The 22,670-nt window shown below is 36.4% G+C and overlaps 1 protein-coding gene across 5 annotated transcripts in view; it reads left to right on the forward strand.

Moving 5' to 3' along the window:
• ctnna2.L (catenin alpha 2 L homeolog) overlaps positions 1-20,146 on the forward strand; it is a 1,040,499-nt gene extending 1,020,353 nt beyond the window's left edge. For 4 of the 5 annotated variants that reach the window (XM_041580668.1, XM_041580677.1, XM_041580652.1 and 1 more), the window contains one exon: positions 18,976-20,146. In XM_041580668.1, coding sequence (XP_041436602.1) covers positions 18,976-19,263 — 288 coding nt within the window. In that variant the 3' untranslated portion in view covers positions 19,264-20,146. 5 annotated transcript variants of the gene reach the window in all.
• Positions 20,147-22,670: the final 2,524 nt, after the last annotated feature.

Here is a 22,670-nt window from a genome sequence, read left to right on the forward strand (position 1 = left end):
TACTTGACTTTTCAGGCTTAATGTAACCAGCACTTCAGTGAGGTTTTCATTAGTTAAAGGCTTGTTTCTGACTCCCTGGGGTTAGTGGCTTGTCCAGTAGTCTAACTTAGTGCTGCCTATTAATATTTCTTTGTTACTGTCTCATTCCATGTGTTACTGACTGACCCCCCCCATGTGTTACTGATTGACCCCCTGATGTGTTACTAACTGACCCCCCAAATTTGTTACTAGCTGATCACCCCAATGTGTTACTGACTGACCCCCCAATGTGCTCCTTACTCATCCTCCCCTGTTGTACTCAATAACACCCTATAATATTGACCAATTCCTTAGAGATTTTTTTTGCCTTTTCGCAAATTTTTGGTGAAAAAAACAGGTCAGATGAGTTAGTAATAGGCAAAATTCTCCCGTTTCTGTAAGCAGAAAAATTCACAAATTTCCTGCGTAATTCGTGAAACGTCGAAAAATTTGGGGAAAAATCGTGAAATCAGAAAGTTTCACGCCAATTCGGACATTTTCACAAAAAAATAGTGAAAATCTGACATTTGACAGTCAAACGTGGGCTGATTTTGATGCGAGCGACTTTTCAGACGTGCATCCAAAAAAATTTGACACAGACAGAATTTTGTGGGCAAATTTTTGCGGGAGATTTGCAAGATTTGTTCGCCAGCAGCGAAACACAGAAAATCGCCACAAATTCATGCCAGGCAAATTTATTCGTCCATCACTAGTCAGATTCATCCATCACTATTGACCAGTCTCCCTATTCAACAAGCATTTATGTCCAGAGTAGGTTTGCCAACTCACCCTTTAATACCAGCTGCATAATGAAGCCACAGCCTGCATAGCTAATTAGTCATTCATTTACATGCATGCTGCAGACTGAACTGATTTATGTGCAGCGTTTGAGTTTATTGCTATACTCTACAACTCATGCCTAATTGTAATGCTGCAGATACAGTACAACCCTTACATTTAGCCTGCTGGTCCTCCTCAAGGAACAGTTCAGTATAACTGGCCTCTCACAGTGACTTATACAGGACCTCAACAGGTCTGAGATGGCGAATTTTTGGATTCTGGCTTTTTGCAGCATCAGGGTATAATAAATCTGGAAATATTTGAGTTTTTTCCCTCTAAAAATTCTAGTTTTCTAGTGAAAAAAACTAGAATTTTACTATTTGGAGTTTAATAAATAACCCCCTTTATGTCCCATGTGATCCCCTTTTAAGCAGCTGACTAACACAGTGTTAGAGAGCTGAAAAGCAGGAAGTAGTGTTCTGGCTATTATGTTACACATCCAGTCACTCCAGCCTTTATACATTACATTTTTGGCTAACTAACTATATTAGAAATATTTTTTTATTTCGCACAGCCTATCTATTTACCCAGTTTTTATTTTTATACTGAAAAGTTACAGGGAGGAAAGGGGTCAGGATGAGGTGACATGCCTCCCTAAACCTGATATTCATGAATCTAGTGCTTCCAAATGAAGGTGGCACTCTATTCAGTATTTGTGCTCTACAGCGAGGGAGGAGGCAACGTGCAAAAAACTTTACCCTGCTCAATTAAAAGTAAACAAACCCTTAGATATTGTATTACTTTTATGCAACTGACTAATAAGAGTTGATTGGTTATTAAGGGAATAAAATGAAACCAGACACACTAGCTCATATTTTAAAAAACAGCATAAAAGCAATTATATTTCAATGGACGGGGTATCTGCTCGCTTTCCCTTTATTGACTTGTATATTGTTTACCACCTCTATAAAAATACATTGCTCGGATAAATTTAGAGAATATTCTTATGAGTTAATTTTGTGCTTGTTTTTATGAACTGTATATTATTCTCGGACGCTTTCATCGGATATATATTGCAGTTTTGTGTCAGTGCCATCTACTGGAAGACAAGCAAATCACAGTTTATACAGTTTCACAGTTTAGATATGGCAGGAAAAGCATTGGGTAAAGCAGTGCTGGAATTCAGCATATATTTGAAGAATAAAGTACAGGTATGAGACCTGTTATCCAGAACAGTGATGGGCAAATTTCTCCTCTTTCGTTTTGCCGAAAAAGTTTTCCAGTGAAATTCACAAAGCGGCGAAAAATTTTCTAAACGCAAATTTTTACACCGGCATCAGATTTTGATGCCAGTCACAATTCCAATGCCGGCCACAATTCTGACGCACATTAAAGTCAATGGGCACCTATTAATTGTCGCCGGCGTCAGAATTGTCGCTATCGACAAAATATTTTTGACGGCTGTGATAAATTCGCCCATCACTAATCCAGAATGCTCAGGATTTGGAGTTGTCTGTATAATGGATCATTCTGTAATTTGGATCTTCATACCTTAAATCTACTAGAAAATCATGTAAACATTAAATAATCCCAATAGGCTGGTTTTGCTTCCAATAAGGATTAATTATATCTTAGTTGGGATCAAGTACAAGCGACTGTTTTATTATTACAGAGAAAAAAGGAAATCAATTTTAAAAATCTGGATTATTTGATTATAATGGAGTCTATGGGAGATGGCCTTTCTGGATAATGGGTTTCCGGATGATTGATCCCATACCTGTGCCAAGAAGACTATGTGTACAAATATAAACTCAATCGGTGCGTTTATGCCATTGCTTTTTCTGTCTTTTTATTTCCATGGAAGTATCAATGCAACATTTTAAAGGCTGCCCATATCTACAGGGCCAATATGTTCCCATAATTCCCCAAAGATAATTTGGATTTAGGAATTTATAGTTGTGAGATGAGAGTGGAACTTCAGTTGCAATTTCTCATACTTGAAAAATGTTGTGGCCTTTAGTATACGTGTGCTCACAGCAAATGTTTAATTGCAGCCGATATACAGGTATGAGACCTGTTATCCAGAATGCTCAAGACCTGGGGTTTTCCAGATAACAGATATTTCCTTAATTTGGAACTCCACACCCTAAGTCTACTAGAAAATCATGTAAGGAGGTTATTTACTACAATCCAAATTTATCTCGTTATTTTAATAAAAAAAAAGCTCGACCAAACCCCCATCCCCGATTTTGTCTTATTTGGCAATAAAATAACTTGAATAAATCGGATTGGTAAAAAACTCGTGAAAATTGAGTGTACAACCCAAATTTTACTTTTTTCAGACTTTTCTCCCAAATTGCTAAATTTTCTTTTTTGTTTTTTTTGCCTGGAAACCATAAATATATCAGATTACAGGACTGAACCCAGTGCAGCCCACAATATTTTCCAGTTGGCAAAGGGACATCTCCTATTGACTTCTACATGACCTCAACAAGTTTCAGATGGTGTATCTTTAGCATCAGGCTGCCCCAAAAAGCCCCACCAGATAAATTTGAGGTTTAGTAAATAACCCCTACATAACCCCAATAGGCTGGTTTTGCTTCCAATAATGACTAATTATATTGTAGTAGGGATCAAGTACAAGCAACTGTTTTATTATTACACAGAAAAGGGAAATCAAGAATCTCAAATAATTAGATAAAATGGAGTCTATGGGAGATGGCCTTTCCATAATTCTGAGCTTTGTGGATAACAGGTTTACAGATAATGGATTCCTTACTTGTTGTTACTTTGAAGAAGCCTTAGTAAGAAATGCCTCTAGCATTTTCAAGGAGTAATTAATAGTTATGGGCGAATTTGCACCGTTTCGCTTCGCCAAAAAATTCCCGAAATTCGCGAAACGCCGAAAAATTTGCGAAATGGCGCTGGCGTCTCGTTTTTGACGCCGGCGCCCGTTTTTGACGCCGGCGTCCTGTTTTTCGAAAAAAAATTTTGACGCCAGTGAATTTTTTCCGTGAATTTTCGCAGGCGTTTCACGAATTTATTCGCTGGCGGCGAATCGCGCAAATTCGCCGCGAATTCGCGCCTGGTGAATAAATTCGCCCATCACTAGTAATTAGTGTACAATACATGTATATGTAAACTAACAGCTACAGAAAATCGCCATGTTGAAAACTGCTGTACTTTTCACCCACAACAAACTACTGGTACCCAGTATTCTAACAATAGTTTTCCTGCTGTAATTCAGTGCATATTTTTTGCACCAATGCCAGAGGTGCAAAGTTTTGTTCTGGGTAGTTAATAGCATGACTAAGGGCTAGTGATGGGTGAATAAATTCACCTGGCACAAATTCGCAGCGAATTCCCACAGAATTTAGAATTTTCGCCGGCGTCAATTTCCGATTTTCAAGATTTTTCTTGATACTAGATTTTTTTGTGAAAAGGTTCGAATTGTTAGATTTTTTTAGTGAAAACATACAAATTGCTTGATTTTTTTGTGAACACTTTCGAATTTCTCTATTTTTTGTGAAAACGTTCACATTTCACAAATTTTTCATGAAAATGTTTCGAATCACTTTGTGATTTCACTTTTTTTTTCAATTTTTTCGCCGTTTCGCAAATTTTGAGGGAAATTAGCAAATTTTTCACCGAAGCAAAACGGGAGAGATTCGACCATCACTGATAAGGGCAGCAGCTGTGTCTGTGCCTGAGCCTCTTTTTCCCAAATGATGCTCCTATATAGCAAATACTCAAATTCAAATCCTTGCTATAAAACCAAAAAAAACCCATTTGTAGCCAGAAAATAGCTGTTACATTATTGTGCAGCTACAGTACATACAGAATTGTTGATGCATCTGGCGCACAGTTGTCAAATGAACCCTGTTTATAAGTTTGCTCCCTTCCTTGTTCAGCTCTACACAAATACTGTAAATAGAATTTCTGGGGGGAGAGGGATTCAATTGTAGGAACCACAAATTATGTTACACTTCAATACATTAATGCCACAAAATATTCCCATAATACCATGGCTTTGCTGGTAAAGCTGCTTTCAATGAACAGCATAAAATTGAGTTCATTTTCAGATAACGAAAAACCATTCATGATGATGAGTTCAATAAACCTATACGAGATTCCTACAGCATAATTATAATTTCCTAGGGAAAAATATGGGGTATATTATCTGTAGCTCTTCAAGGCTCACATACATAGAGCCATTCTGTGTTTCATTAGTGATTTGCTGCTGACCAGAGGGGGAAGGAGGGGGGGGTGACCTTTTTAGAACCAATGTTTTATGTTTAAAATCCTGTCCGGCTCTATCCACCTGTCCACATTTGTGAATGTCAGGCTATAATCACCAGCTTAGCCTTCCATGTGCACAGACATTCATCAGGGCCCCAATTAAATCTTCTCAAATGTAATTGAGTTGATCCAATTTGTCACAGTGTGGGCAGAAAAAAAGGTCATGCCCATGCAGCATACATTGGAATGGAAGTGTGAATGGGAAATGGATAGCTGTTACTTATTTCAGATGTGCTTAGCAGGGGTATGAGCTTCTGTTGAAATCAATTCCTATGTGTTTGACCAATGGACCAACTTCAGAATTCAATAGAAACAGCAATAAGATACTGTATGTGTACAAAGCATATATATTGTGTTGTATTTACTATTAAGGTTATGTAAACTACTACTTGCCAACCAATCAACAGGCAGCATTTACTGGTCACCTGTTTCAGTTAAACATCTTAGTGGTTGCCATGGGTTACTGCACGTGGGCAAAATGTAATGCTTTTTATTACATATAGGGGTATGAGGCTATACTGTGAATAATGACTCTGTCATTCATATTGATGGTTGAATACCTTCAGCTTATTGAACTTCAACTTTATAATGATTGACTTTGGAAAATCCTGCAACTGCTGTGAACTACTGATAGGGTTGCCACCTATCCAGATTTCACACAGACAGCCCGTTATTTGGAAGGGCTGTCCAGGTGAAACCTTTCTGTACAGATTTCCAAATTAGCCAATAATTATAAAATAATGACATGCTGATCAGCCAAATCGCTGATCTCCACGTCATCAGTTTCACCCCTGATGTCACCAGTCCCGCCCCTGTAGCCAGCCCTGCCCCTGACCCCAGCAAAGGTGGCAACCCTAGCTACTCAACACATTTAACTTATTACCATTCATCTTTATTAGGCTTGGGCGAATTTAACCCGTTTTGTTGCTCCAAAAATTAACTGCTGGGGAAATCTCGCCGACGCCCATTAATTTTTTGACACCTGTCATTTTTTTTATGCACAACGCCATGCAAATCTATGGGCGTCATTTCCGCAGCAAAACAAGGTGAAAAAATGCACCCATCCCTAATCTTTATCTGTTTATCTATAAGTACCTCTTGTGACACCAGGTTCCATTGTGGTTGAACAAGTAGACTCTTGTCATCAAGTTGTTCCTCTTCAATTAAAGGGATCGTTCACCTTCCAAACACTTTATTTTAATTCAGCTGTTTTCAGACTGTTTCCCAGACTTTTTCTTAATATTACCATTTTTTCCAAAATTTAAATTAGGGGATTATTTACTAAAACTCAGATTTATCTTTTTATTTAACCAAGCTCAATTAAACTCCCATCCATGATTTTAACTTATTTATTAGTAAAATAACAGTGTGGGAAAAGACTTGATAAAAAATAATCGAAAACTCGAATTTTACACATTTTTCTTATTTAACACCCAAATTGCTTGATTTTTTTGGGGTTATTATCGAAAACCTCAAATTTTCCAAATTATCGGACAAAACCCAGCGCAGATCATGATTAGCTGATACATTTATCAGCAGCATCCTTGGGGTGGATGCAGAATAAAGGTCAACCTTAACCTGCCCTCGGCCTAAGAATATTGTGCAGAAATCATACCCCAGGCAAACCCACCGGTCCCACGGGCTTTGGGCCGGCCTTAAAATCATCATCATTTTTTCTTTTTACCGAGCAGTAACCAAAGTCAATAAATAAGCTCCAATGAATGATGGCATGTTAAATGCTTCAATTTATTTAGAAGCTACAGGGCCAGAACTATGGGTAAGCAGAAAAGACACATGCCTAGGGTACAATGAAAGTAGGGGCGCAAGCACATACCTCTTCTTTCACCTACCCCTGGTCTGAACCCTTGTTCCCCCACTGTTGCTCATCAGTGTGTCCCCTCCTCCACACTTGCATCGATACATTGGGCACACACGCCTGGGAGGGGGCGAAGTGGCCGGCTGGGTCGCCTTGGGTGCCCGACTGCCTGGGCCTGAAAAGCTGCACCTCTATGGCAGCAGCTGTTTGAAATATATTATTTACTCATTTGCTTTCATTATGGAAGTTATACTTCTACCTCATCTCAGTATTCAGTATTAATTAAGTTAAGACTATACTAAAGCAGCGATCTGTCAGCATGATATTAACAAGTTGGGTTTAAGGATTCAAAGGTGTTTGGCAAATAAAGTAACAGTAGTCTCTGAAAATCATTTAATTAACTAAAACAATAATCCATGTTGATATTTATGCTTTCACTGTTAATTGTTGGGCTTACAGTAACAACTGTTGTTTGCATAGCACCTAAACAGAAGCAAAATACTCTCCATTTATTCCAGTAGAGACATGCTAAGATGGGCTTCTCCGCAACAAATTAATGACAGAGAAATTACTCCGATATCGAGACTGAAGAAGCATATTTAGCAGAGCAGCTGTCAGACCATTATATCTGCCTTTTTAAAAGAAAGTTTTCTAAATAGTCTGTTCGTAGTATTTTGTGCAAAAAACTAATATATTAGTATACTGCCTCCATCATTTATGACAGATAGGCAGTTTAGTTCATTATTTATATCTCTAAACTCAATAGACAGACACCTGTATGTATCTAATAATACAACATACAATATGAAGATCGAGAATACTGGGAGTTTTGAATACTGCATACATTTAGCTCAGTCCAATAAATACAAATCATCATTCAAATGAATCTTTATATAGGCTTCAGCTTGTTTATATAATACTGGAAAGGGAAGGAACAAAATATTTTCTTCACATTCTTCAATTTTCATAGAAACCATAGAAGCAAGTGTCATGTGTCATGCTAGACTTTTCTCTGACAGACATTTTAGTTGGATTTTATTTGATACAAATATGGGACCTGTTATCTAGAATACTCAGGACCTGGGGGTTTCTGGATAAGGGGCTTTTCATAATTTGGATCTCCATACCTTAAGGCGGTTATTTATCAAAATCCGAGTTTATATAATTTTCTGAAATATACAACAAAATTCACAAAGGTTATTTCCCCTTATTTATCAATACATTTTCCTGAAAAATTCCAATATGTGGAAAAAAACTTGAAAACTGTACAAAAATTCAAATTGTATGAATTTTTTTTGAATTTTTGCCAGAAAACTACAAAATCCATGAAACCCAGCGCAGATCAGGATATCTTCGGGACTTCTCCCATTGAATTATATACAACTATTATATACAACCTCGGCAGGTCTGAGATGCCGGATTTTCGAATTCTAACATTTTTCATTCTAGGGGTATAATAAATCACTAAAATTTTTTTTTTTTTTTTTCACTAAAAATTCATTTTTTATAGTTAAAAAACATATTTTTTGGCATTCGGACTTTAATAAATAACCCCCCAAGTCTACTGAAAAATATTTAAACATTTGTGGGGTTGAATTTTAGAGTAATGTGAATTTTTTAAAACTCTAATGAATTCAATTTAATTCACAATTGAAATGGTATGTTATTTATGGGAAAATGTTATTGAATAGTCCCCACACAAACACTGAAATCGAATTAGAATAGAGTTTCCTCAAAAAAAACCTTAACATTTGCATGTCAGATTTTTTTTTGACGTACAACATTTTTTTTGGTATGCAACATTTTGTTTCTCCCATCATATGGGCATCATTTTCGAAGCAAAAATTGCCAAAAATTTGGCTCATCACTACTATTAACATCTTCAAATAGTTCAAGGGACCTCTGTCATTGACTTCTACATAAACTCGGCAGGTTTCCAGTGGAGAATAGTTGAATTAGAACTGTTTCCAGGGTTGAGGTGTGATAAATCTCACATTCAAATTCGAGTTGGTGGTTTTAAATTCGTATTTTTAAGTTTTGACCAACATTTTTTTAAAAAAATTTGAAATCGAATTTACCATTCAAACCTTAATAAATCTGCCCCTAAATAAACACAATCAGATTGTTCTGCCTTCGACAAGGACTAATTTTATCTTAGTTGGGATCAAGTACAAGGTACTATTTTATTATTATTACAGAGAAAAGGGAATTTTTTTTATAAAAAATGTAATTATTTGCTTTAAAATGGAGTCTATGGGAGATGGCCTTCCTGTAATTCGGAGCTTTCTGGATAATGGGTTTCCAGATAACAGATCCCATACCTGTATTTAGCTTACTGTCTCTTGCTTCCTATTCTTTTTTTTTCTTAACCATTTGTCCAGTTTCAAAACTTGAATATGACAACAAAATGGTATTTAAACTGGATGAAGTTTATTTTGTAGTTGTTAGTATTTTTATGGAATAAAATGGATTGAAAACACTTGATTGTGTTAAATCAAATGCAATTTTTTCAAGTTGAACATTTGAGAATTTTTTTATTCGTAACATCAAAATTTTGAGTTAGGAAAATGTGAATTGAAAGAAAAATATAATCATGTTTTTTTTGCAGTGGTTTTCTCTATGAGTTTCTTTCTTGCTATTTAAAAGGAGTAAAAAGTGAAATTTGTGTGGATGCACATCATACTGCCCCTATTATTGGACACCTCATACCTGTCATTAACTATTCCATACCACATATATTGACAAACTGGAAGGCAGGGTGTAAAGTGCAAAACCTGAGTGCAGTCCACCATTATTCTGCAATTTACATACTACCATCCAGCCTTAATGAATTGCTGCAGGTCACTGAGCTGCATTTCGTAGCACAGATTTTTTTTGGTCAGATGGACAGGCTTTTGTATCCATTTCCTTCTGATTTCTGTAAAGTACAATAACTTTGGGGCACATTTACTATGGGTCAAATATCGAGGGTTAATTAACCCTCGATATTCGACCGTCAAAGTAAAATTCGAATATCGAAGTTGAAGGATTTACCGCATTTCCTTTGTTCGTACGATCGAAGAAAAAATCATTCGATTGAACGATCATTCGAAGGATTTTAATGCATCGATCAAACGATTTTCCTTTGATCACAAATTGCTAGGAAAGCCTATGGGGACCTTCCCCATAGGCTAACATTGGTGCTCGGTAGGTTTTAGCTGGCAAAGTAGGTGGCCGAAGTTTTTTTTAAAGACACAGTACTTCGACGGTCGAATGGTCGAATAGTCGATTGATTTTTAGTTTGAAATGTTTGATTCAAAGTCGAAGTAGTCAATTCGATGGTCGAAGTAGCCAAAAAAATACTTCGAAATTCTAAGTATTTTTTATTCTATTCCTTCACTCAAGCTAAGTAAATGTGCCCCCAAGTTTCCTCCCTTTATAATTACAGAGTACTTCTGCCTTTAGAACAGGGAAAATATATTACCTCAAACGCAAAGACCTAGAACTAATCAATAAAATTTTCAGAGACTTCATTTGGAAAAGGAAAAGGCCCCGAATAGCCCTACTAAAACTACAGCAACAAAAAATTAATGGAGGTATTAACTTTCCCAATATTGAGGATTATAATGAAGCTGCTTTGTTGCATCATGCTGGTGACTGGATATACAATACTACCACATACAGCAACTTAGACCTAGAACAAGAGCTTATGGATACTACATACTTAAATCCCTTACTCCACCTCCCACCTAATGAACTCACACACAACCAAAAAATTAACCCTCTCTTTATGGGCACTTATAAAGCCTGGAGACACGCCCGACATAAAGGGAATACCACACAAGCCCTTTCCCTATATCTACCTTGGACTGGTAATAAACAATTCCCAAATGGTCTATTATCTAATACGTTCACTACCTGGCGAAACAATGACATCTATTGCATAAGAGACATACTCACTAGCACACTAAATGTCATGACACACGCGGAAGCATCCGCTAAACACCCGATTCTTTGCAGACAACATTTCCACTACTTACAAGCTACCCACTATGCGAGGGAGGTATTACATAAGATGTCAGAGCAAGACATAGCTAGTCCATTAAACCATATATGGAAGGGACCCAACACACCACGCTCCACATCCTACATTTACAAACTTACAAGAACAAACCTAGACCCATCGGAAAATGACACCTCTTTTGGAAAATGGACTGACATAATTTCAGGAACTTCAACATCAGACATTGTGAAAATGCACTCTCATTCAATGCACCTAATACCATCCAGTCAATATCAGATCATGACCCTGCAAATGCTACACCAATCCTACCTGACCCCACTAAGACGGTTCAAAATGGGATTGCTAGCCAGCCCATCGTGTTTGCGATGCTCAACAGCTGATGCCTCCCTAATTCATTGCATGTGGTCATGTCCAATTATCAAAACCTTCTGGTTGGAGGTATATCAATATTGGCATTCACTGACCAAAAAACAATTCGAACCTGACATCGAATGGGCTCTATTTAGTAAACTTAAGAACACCCAACAAATCACCAGGGCCGATAAAGCTCTAGCAGAACGGTTAGCCGCAGCTACTAGGAAAGCTATATTACAGGAATGGTTATCACCCAACCCACCCTCCATGAATTTAGTAAAAAATAAACTGCATTTCCTGTTCCACATGGACTGGCTGGAAGCATCCATAAACAAAATATCCCATACCAGCAAATTTTTTGACATATGGACCACTTATATCCTGAGTCTCCCCCCTGACATAAGAAAACTGACGGTTTCCACATTCTACAGAACCACGTGGTACGACCTAGAAAGCCTCCGAGGAACTAACCCTCTTATTCTAGCAATACGGTCTGAATAAAATGGATATACTGGCTGCCTCCCAGGATTCACGGACACATAGATAAAGGAAAACGTATAAATGCCCCTTTTAACAAGGGCGAGTAATGGGCATAACTGATCTAAATGTTTTATTTTATGTTGTTGTTTTGTTAATAATTATTAGGATTTGAATATAGAAGAGGTCTCTCATAGTCACCTAGACAGAAATAGTGGCGAATTTATAAGTGTGACCGCCACTACCAAGTTTGCTATAATATGTTCATATTCTCTGAAAACACGCAAACAAAACAGGCTTTGCTCAAAATGCTTTTATTCTTAATTAATAAATGTTCAGCTTGTAACAATGAGGACATCAATGTATGAATGTACATTTAAATCTGTGACGAGACTTCAATAAAAAAAAAAAAAAAAAGAACAGGGAAAATACTGATCATATTCAGTCCTTTTTTTAAAAAAAGACCGGAGAGAAACCAAGGATTATTATTATCAGTATTGTGAGCTTCAGGTAGCGAAACCCAAGGCCCCGGCACAGTTTTCAGCACAGAGACTGGAGGCTGACACCACCTTTAAGTTTAAATGCAGCTTTGTTGACTTTTATTTGGCACAAACACAAATCTTCAGCCCACTGGCTTCACATAGGGGATAACATTTCGCTTCACATAAGCATTAACAGTCCCAATTCACACCCTCACTGGTGTTAACTTTAACTCACGGCTTCCTTAGCCCTCACTGGCTTTTGGTGGACCGCAAATCCCAGAATCCTCTCTGGGGCACACTCGAGACACACTTGTCTCCTGGGAGGGGTTTCTCTTTTCCTCTTCCATCCTTTAGAGCTCTCTCTCTTTCTCAAACTCAGGTCAGCAGGGAATCACTCTCCTTCCCAGCTACACACAGGCACCTACCTTCACTCAAGAAGGTCCTCACATGGCCCCTCACCCTCCTCCAGCTCCAGGACATATCCAGGGGAAGATGCCCTGAGGTGTTGCTCCACACCTCCTTTTAACTACAGCTCACCTATGGCTTAATTATTTATCTGTCTCTAGCTTGGCAGCTGAAAACCCATACTGAAGCAAGGAATGGAATCCCACCCTGCTCTCTTCCATTCACTCACCCACTATCCAGCTTTTCCTAAGCCAGAATAGAATTAAACAGCATTACTTGCTGCAGCCACATAGACTTTTCCCTGGAGTTTATACTTCACAGCCTAATGCTGGTAAAATATGCACAATATTGGACCCTTTTGACACACATATCCTACAGTATGAATACATATGTGCAAGGATAGAAATATATGTAATATATATATATATAATGGTTTTTATATATACAGGCCCGGATTTGTAGCGAGGCCACAAAGGCCCGAGCCTAGGGCGGAGAAAATTTAGGGGCGGCATGCCACCCAGCCACATTATGGGGACCTGTGCATCCTCCGTTCGTATATATATGTTATGGTTTTTAGATTTCACTGATCTAGGTTTTATTGATTGGTGGGTGCAGCCTGTAGGTAGTAATGTAGATAAATGGCTCCTCTTATCTAGATTTGTTCTACCATGTGGTACAGTCAAACAGCAGGGATAATAATAATATTTTTATAGCACTTTTCTGCCGTGGGTCGTAAAGCGCTTGATACTATACGGATTGAGAGGATTTTTTTTATTGTAATCAAAAAGCCTGGGTGAACAGAAATGTCTTGAGTCTGCTTTTAAAGACTTCAAAAGAAGTTGCTTCTTAGACTATTATTGGTAAAGAGTTCCATACTGTGGGTGCTGTGTCACAGAAAGCACTAGATCCAAAGGATCTCTGGGCACTTTGAGTAGGGGTGAGCAGCTACATGAAGAATCAGAAGCTCTAACAGATTCTTTAACAGGGTCTTTATTATTTATAGTTTTAAAGGCAAGAAGGCCAATTTTGAAGATTATTCTCCATTTAATTGGAAGCCAGTGTAGGGAGCATAGAACTGGTGTTATGTGGCATTGGTGGTGTTGATGGGTAAGTTGCATTTTGTACCAACTGCAATCAGTGCAGTTCTGGAAGACCATTATACAAGGCATTGCAGTAATCCGGTTTTGAGGATACAAACTCATGGATTCATTTAGGCATGTTTTCTGCTGGAATTATATATTTTTTCTTGTAATATTTCTGAGATGGAACAGTGCTGATTTGATGTTAGTTGACACCTGATGTTTGAGGGATAGATCACTCTCTAGAATCATACATAGGCTGCAAATGTGGCCCGGGATCTTTACATGTAGTTTATAGGAGGTGCTTCCCATATCTGCACTTGTTTACCTTTCCTACTTCACTTGTTTCATTCAATACATGAAAAAGAATGAAAGTAAGTCGTAATGACCATTCAACAAGCATACAGTACCTACATGTCCATTGCCTTCACTTATTAATTTATGCAATGTAACACATTCAAAGAGAATGGAGTCACTTAACTAATAGAGTATATTTGATGGGGACATATATGCATATCATAAAACATGAGAATGGACAATAAGAGAATGTTACCTGGGATTTGACTTCTTTTGTAATTTTATATACACGTTGACTGTGAAGCAAGAAGCCTTTTGTTAATATTTATATTTCACAAGTCTAAATCGGTTCCGCATTACTGAATGTCCTTGACATATAATTGTTCACAAAACGTCCATTTAAGGTGAAGATAAATATTTTATTTTCTGCCAATAAGTATAATGTTTCTGTTGCATCAAGACAGTGGATAATAATGGAAAGCCATATCCCACTGCTCATCATATGTGGTTGGAAACCTAAATAGATTAAATAAACAATGGTTATTAATCAAGACAGTTCAGGATATGATGAAACATTGGCTTGACAGGAAGCCATCAATAAAACTTGAGTAATGCATTGATGACACTCTATTAAGTGCCCTTTTCACCTGAACCCTTTCTATATGTCAAAGTACCTCTAAGAATACACAATTGCCTTCCTTTAGTTTAGCACAATTACAGAAGAGGAAATATAGTCTACTTATAAATAGAGATAAGTACATTGGCTGCAGTATATTCTGCAACAGTTAGTGGATCAGTTTTCTATTCACCAGTCATGGAAATTCAACAATAAATTATATAGTTTGGGGCATGGATCATCCATTTAAAAAAATTGTATTGACAGGCACATATATATCCCAAAATATATGTTACAGAGGGAGGTATTCCAGCATGCTATAATTACTTCTTATCTCTTGAACTCATACTCATTGCTTATCTCAGCTGAAGCATTCCTAATAGACAACCATGAACAAAAACCGTTAGTGGTGATTTTCACATAATGTCCCATTACAAGGGACATTGTTTAATGATAAAACTACCAACACAGATAACCCTGTTGCAAGGGCAACTCAGCCTTAGTTCAGAACAGGGAATGCCAGACTGTAATCATTGTGGCTAGCTTTTCATCACTTTGCTTATTAGTAGCTCTGGCTTCTAGGACCAGCAGTGCCTCTGAACCATGTTCTGGACGCTTTACAACTTCGCCGGCGAACAGTTCGCTACATCCCTATTAGTGATGGGGGAATTTATTTGGATTATAATTATATTTTGCCGGCAAATTTTTGTTGGTGTCAAAGTTTTTTTCGACGCTGGTGGCGAAATTGACTCCAGCAACAATTTAGACACCAGCATCAATTAATGGATGCCCATTGCCTTTAATTGGAGCCGGCGTCAAAATCTGCATTTCACAAATTTTTCGATCTTTTCGCGAATTTCCAGCGAAATTCGTGGCGGAGCAAAATCGGACAAATTCGCCCATCACTAGTGGAGCTACAAATGCTCCTTAGATACCTGAGATACCTGACTTGGTATCATGATTGCCAGAGGAAAGGAAAATAAGAGCCACACACAAGTTGCTTTATAAAGGTGCTTCACCCATTCATCAGAACAAAGGGAGGCCTGTCCGCCTAAAACATTATCTGTCTTTCACACTCTATGGCCAAATAAATGAGTGAAGCGCCTTTATAATGCAATGTGTGTGTGTGGCTCCTATTTTGCTTTCTACTGTGAAACTCCAATGTTTGGAAATTTTAACAATTTTCCAGGAACATTATTTATAATAATAATAAAGAAAGGTGTGTAAATTACCCATCATCATTTGGTAAGAGACTATCTATTATTACAAACTAAAACTATACTTCTGATAGGAGAAGTACAATGTTACCTCCACTGACCATTTCAATAGGATAAATAATTTGGTCACCAGTACTTCAGTCTCTTCTGTAGCTCTTTTTCTACCTGCTTATTAGTTTTTTACAGTTCATTGATGCCCTTTGCACAGAATGACTTGGAAGAACTCACAATCCAATCCCTACTCATAGATATTCTTCCTCCCCTATTTTATTTCTGAATATAAAGTCTTTAATGGAGTTACATAATGTGATATATTCTAGACTTATCTTTTTGATTGGCACACATTACCCTTAAATGGTTGCTATCCGTCTTTCGGTTTTCCTATAAAAGATAAACAAATAAAGTAGCTTCAAAATCTAAAAAATAACTCAAACATATGGAGCCCATCCAAAATTCCCATTTGTAAAATCTTTCACTTTTTATGATGACATTATGCAGAATAAAATCAAACTAGTATTTACTTGATGTCATATTACTAAGCTTCTCTCGGTGCAGTGAACTTTCAAGATAGTATTTTGGGTAATGATAGCTTTGCTCTATAAATTCATTCACAGCCCCCTACACTAGATGAGAAAGAAATATCTGCAGACTAGTACATGCAGAACTTTGGTATAGTTTATAGACAGTATAGTAAATTCTTTTGTATCAATGTAAATAATTTTTTTAACCCAATATCTAAACTTCTCTGGCTATCAAAATTTCTATGTTTTTTTTTAAGAAGGCTCTCTATCAAAAGAGCAAATTATTTAAATAAAAAAATATACATTCAAAGAAAGGCAATAACAACCCCAACAGAATTCAGTGTCTCAGGCTACTCCCTGGATCAAGTGCATACTGTAACTACATTATTGATGAGTCTAGTAACAATGTCACTTGACTCACAAGCAGAGAAGAATTATTAATACATGAAAGGATTGTACAATAATCAGTACAGATTTATGGTGTGGTGAAGATGATTATCTACTGCCCACCTTTAAAATAAATGCCATATAAAATACTGTAATTATCATAATACTGTGTACTTTGAAGTTAGCAGATGAACCACTACCTGTGTTTTAGAACAGTCGGGTATGTAAAAACATACATGAAGGACCAATGTGAGCTCTTACAAATAAATATTTAAGTGTCTGGCCATTAATAAATTCTGAACTTTCTGTAAACCAGCATACAAATAAACAATGTTCAGAGATTAGGGATCCTCTGGCAAAATTCTAAAAAGTACATGTCTGGGCAGATGACATGTCTCTATGCTCAAACGAACATAAAATCTGTATGTATAAAAATCATAAATGTATAAAACAGCAAACAATAGGTTCAATAAAATGCATTTTCATATATTAGCCTTGTTTTTTTTTTCAATGTTGTACGTATTTGCACTTTGTACAGTAATGTTTTTTTTCTACTAATATGATCTTTTCCACAGATTATTAAAAAAAATAAACAGGGCAAATGTGTTCATTATTTTGGGAAGGGGATTCGTTAAGCTATTCGGAGGTTGCTATGATGGGAGTAGATGTTAGATTGGTAGGCATGCAGAAGATAGGGCCAATGTTGGTGAATATTTATTCGCCGGCGTCAAAATGGGCACCTGCGTCAAAGTTGCCACAAATTCGCGCCTGTCAAATAAATTCGCCCATCACTATTGTTGAAGGTTGGGAGGTTGGGAAGTTTATAGACAAAGGTTTCTTATGTTTGAATGTCATTGATTCCTACAGATTGCTACATTAAACTCCACAATGTCAATCAAACCTTAGTTAAGAGGTATGAGATATGGATTAGTCTATGGCATATGTCTCAAACCTTTTTTTTTTACACATGAGACACATTCAAATTTGAAAAAAGTTGGGGAGCAACACATACATGATAAAAGTTCCTTGGGTGCCAAATAAGGGCTATGATTGGCTATTTGGGAGCCCCTATGTAATAACCCCTTAATCTCTCTTTCAATAAATGGCATGTTTTAAAAAATAACCATACAGTATTAAGGAACCAATGTATTAATTTCAAGGTTACTGAATTATTTCCATTAAACTTATCAGAATGGTAAGAATTCACAAGCTATGTTAGAATAAATAATTCAAAAATGAGAAGTATTGTATATGAAGTATTGAGCTGACTTTGTAAGTAACTTTATTTCTAAATATATTTTGACAAAGCTTAACACCCATAGGGGCCGATTCACTAAGGGTCGAATATCTAGGGTTAATTAACCCTCAACATTCGACTGCCGAATTGAAATCCTTCGACTTCGAATATCAAAGTCGAAGGATTTAGTGCAGATAGTTTGATCGAACGATCAAAGGATAATTCCTTCGATCAAATGATTAAATCCTTCGAATCTAACGATTCGAAGGATTTAAATCCAACGATCGAAGGAATATCCTTCGATCAAAAAAAGTTAGCCAAGCCTATGGGGATCTTCCCCATAGGCTAACATTCACTTCGGTAGCTTTTAGATGGCGAACTAGGGGGTCGAAGTATTTTTTAAAGAGACAGCACTTCGACTATCGAATGGTCGAATAGTCAAACGATTTTTAGTTCGAATCCTTCGATTCGAAGTCGTAGTCAAGGTCGAAGTAGCCCAAAAAAAACTTTGAAATTCAAAGTTTTTTAACTTCGAATCCTTCACTCGAAGTTAGGGAATCGGCCCCATAATGTTTGGAAGCACTATACCTCTGCTATCCCTCTAAACACACACACATACATGTATATATATACTGTATACAGTCATTTGAGACAAAAGTCATTTGTCTCAGAAATGTTAAGAATGAATGTAAAATAGTTTGATGAAATATGTAACTTAAAATAAGTCTTACATTTATTCATTTTATTCAGTTTGCTTGGATTGCATTGGCAATTCCATAAATGAAACTTTAAACTACAGTGCCAAACATTGTCTGATTCAAAGCAATGTAACAAATACTGTGATATTTAAGAAATTAGGATTTGTACATATATACATTTATAATATATTATTTTAGATTTACATAAAAAGTAAAAAGAAGGAAGCTAAATATAATATATCTGTTGTAAATCCATTTAAAATTAACAACATTTCTTTTATTTTTGTAGCTGGATAGTGCAACATCCTTGATCCAGGCAGCTAAGAATTTGATGAATGCTGTTGTCCTGACTGTTAAAGCTTCCTATGTGGCCTCTACAAAATATCAGAAGGTTTATGGCACAGCTGCAGTAAACTCACCTGTTGTGTCATGGAAGATGAAAGCACCTGAAAAGAAACCTCTGGTGAAAAGGGAAAAGCCTGAAGAATACCAGACACGAGTAAGGAGAGGATCTCAGAAGAAGCACATCTCTCCTGTACAGGCTCTAAGTGAATTTAAAGCTATGGATTCATTCTAAGACACTAGGCTTTAATATGAGGATTTTTTAAAGTAATTTTTTTGTATGCATACCTGCCGACTTGTATGTGTCTGGCATGAAGGAAAACAAATTGTAGTGTCAGTTGTGCATGCTACTTGAGGTTTTATTGGATTTAACATTCATTTGCAATAAAGCCGATCTAGAGATAACTAATATAGTATTAACCCTACATAAGGCCATTGTGGTCCCCTCGTCTTTAAAGGTCAAATAAGGATTCGAGACCTGTTAGTTCCCATTCAGATACAGAAATAAAAGTTATTTTTCAAGCTTTGACACTGAAGGATATTGTATGCCAATGAGTTTCATTGAAAACATCGGAAGGGCTTTGTTTTTAAATATATTATGCATGCAGGAAACATAAGGTTGGCAGGTATCTAGTTTAACAATGGAAAAGTAATGGTAGACCATTCAGCTTGTAATGCTTTTGTTTCAGTGCACAAATATAGATAGTCATTTTACCTAAGTGTGTGGCCCAGATATCTGAGTAATAAAGTTTAACATCTTTTGTCATAGTATGTTGCTATCTAAAAGGAATGAAAAAAAATAGAATAATAATCCAATTTAAAAAGCCTTCCCATTATTGTGTATTTTGTTCTGTATGTTCCAATGTGTAATTTAACAACATTACCATATAACCCCAGAAAATAACTGCTAAATTGAATCTGTATGGTGCAATGTGAAGCACATCATATTATATTAGAATTGCTACATTACTTTATGGTGGAATGTGTGTTGGTTTGAAAACAAAATTACAACGTGGCAGCTTAAAAGCAAAATGTACAACATGAGTAGCTTGGAATCTAGGTATCTATTATGCCTTTGAATTCACTAACTCAATAAAGTCATTGGCTTATATTGTTAATTTTTGCCTCCTGTTTGGTAACTATTTATTTTGATCTATTAGGATTTTAGCAGTCAGACTTTGAACAGACGTGAAAGACTTTATTCATGCTGTCATTACTGAAAAAGGATGAAATGCCTTTGTGATATATCAAGGAATGCAGTACAAAAGCTTTTATTTACCAATTTATTACAAATAGAAGTGAAATCATTCCACTTGGAAAACGGACATTATTCTATGGGAGAGCTAATATCTCATACTGTAAAAGAGATCAGAACTATAACCAGGCATAATTGACACATTTGTCATACCTTTTTTCCCTCATTTAAATAAATGTGGATCACTGTACTCTGTGTGCACGATATGCATCAATAATGCTGGTTCCATCAGTATAAGAATAATACAGTCATAACAGCCACCCACTGCACTCCTATGCTGTTCTACAATTTAGTTAATGGGTCCACTTTAGTATTATTGATTTGAATGGAAAATGTACACCCTTTTTGACATGGGCTCATTTCGTTGGGCTTATGTAGAAAAGATGCATAAACAATGAACTTCAAAATATTACCTTATTATATTTTGCCTTCCTTTGGATCAACTAGCAGTTAGGCAGGTTAGAATAGAGTTAAAAGGTTGGACTTGATGGACGTGTGTCTTATTTCAACCTAACTTACTATGTTGTATGTTGTACTGTGTAACTTCCAGATATAATAAATGTATTATTCTTAGACAGATATTCCTGATTCCGCAGACTGAAAGGAAAAGCAATGGAAAGGAAATGAATGAATAATTTCTAGCATCCTTTAGGCTCACAGGGTAATGCAACCCCTCCCTCACCTGGTTTGATTGTAAAGCATTGGATTCCAGGACATGTATAAGTTCTAGTGATGGGCGAATTTATTAGCCAGGTGCGAATTTGCTGTGAATTTGCGTGTTTCGCCACCGGCGAATACATTTGCGAAATGGCCACAAAAATTCACTGGCGAAAATTCGCCGGCGTCAAAAAAAAATGGACACCGACGCAATTTCACTAAAAAAACAGACGCCAGCATCAAAAAAAAATGGACGCCGGCGTCAAAAACGTTTTGCCGTTTCGCAAATTTTTCACCATTTCGCAAATTTCACACAATTTTTTTCGGTGAAGTGAAACGGCGCAAATTCGTCCATCACTAATAAGTTCTGCTTTCCATAGTGCCAGAATATATCACTTTACATTTGAACAAGCTGAGAGTTGGGTTGAATCATCACTGAGCTGTGGGGTGGGGTGGGGAGCTGCCCCTTGCAACATAAGCAGACAAACATGGTTTCTTTCGATCTATAGAATCAGGTATGTCTGTGTTTAAAGAAACATTTTTTTTCCTGAAAGTTCAGATAGTATTTAGGCATTTTTCATCATAAGTACACCTAAATGAGTCAATGCCAAAGGGGGGTATATCATTGGAAAATGAAAAGCTGAGGACCTTGTCATTGGAAGTCAACAAGGTTCTTGTATGAAGGAAACCCTGGACTTAGATGGACTTCCTTCAAAATGCAAGGAGTAAGATAAAAATCTACTTCAGCTAGTTACAGCTAGAGCTCTTTCAATGATTTTCACTTGCTTGTAGTCTTAGGTAGAGAAACTCAGTAAATATCTATGACAAATCAGTATATCTACCTCACTGCTTGAGAACCATTGTCAAATGGCTGAAGGCAACCAGGTAAGATACCAGATATGACATTGTTGCAATCACTTCACTGTAAATAAAACACACGGTTCAAGTTCAAGTAGGGTTCTATGCACATGCATGTATACTAAATTACTAGTACCCATTTTTTATAAGAATTTTCAATATTTTTATACTGATAAATCTTGAAATTAAGAAAAATCCAAATCCAAATTCCAAAGAATACTTGAAATTGAATTCTAATATACAACAAAAAGTGTTTGAAAGCCAAACAATATAAAATTAATAATAAGCAAAACCACATTTAAAATAGAGACTCGTAATAGGAACAAATGTTAATTAGAAGCAAATTAGCTGGAATAACCCAGTTTCACTTTAAACTATATAAAGAGGTGACAATGATGAATAATTCGTTTTTGTTTTTTGGCATTGAACAAGTGTTTCTTACTGAAAGTTGATGGATGTGCCTCTAGGTTCTGACCTTGAAGATGTAGTTCAGTAACATTTTCATCAAATTCAATATTTTTAAGCCACATTAAGTAAATGTTTATCTGAAAAATTACAAATTGAACTTCAAAACTCAATTCTGAGTTCATATGTATTATGTTTACATCGTACAATGGGTTAGCTTTTTTTCCATTCTCTTCGAGCAAACGGAATGGAATGGTGTCTAGGTAAGATACATCTTTAAAGGATCTCTTGATGATGTCATGATTTCTTAAGACCATGATTTTTTTATAGTGTTCTGAATAGTTTATCTTCATGATACTGAGGCAGATTTACTAAAATTTAAGTTTTTGAGTCTTTAAAATAAAAATATTATAAACACATAGGGGCAGATTTATCACGGTCATTTTTTAATTAGAATTTTCAATTTT

The sequence above is a fragment of the Xenopus laevis genome, chromosome 1L (genome assembly GCF_017654675.1).
Source record: "Xenopus laevis strain J_2021 chromosome 1L, Xenopus_laevis_v10.1, whole genome shotgun sequence".
Lineage (NCBI taxonomy): Eukaryota > Metazoa > Chordata > Amphibia > Anura > Pipidae > Xenopus > Xenopus laevis.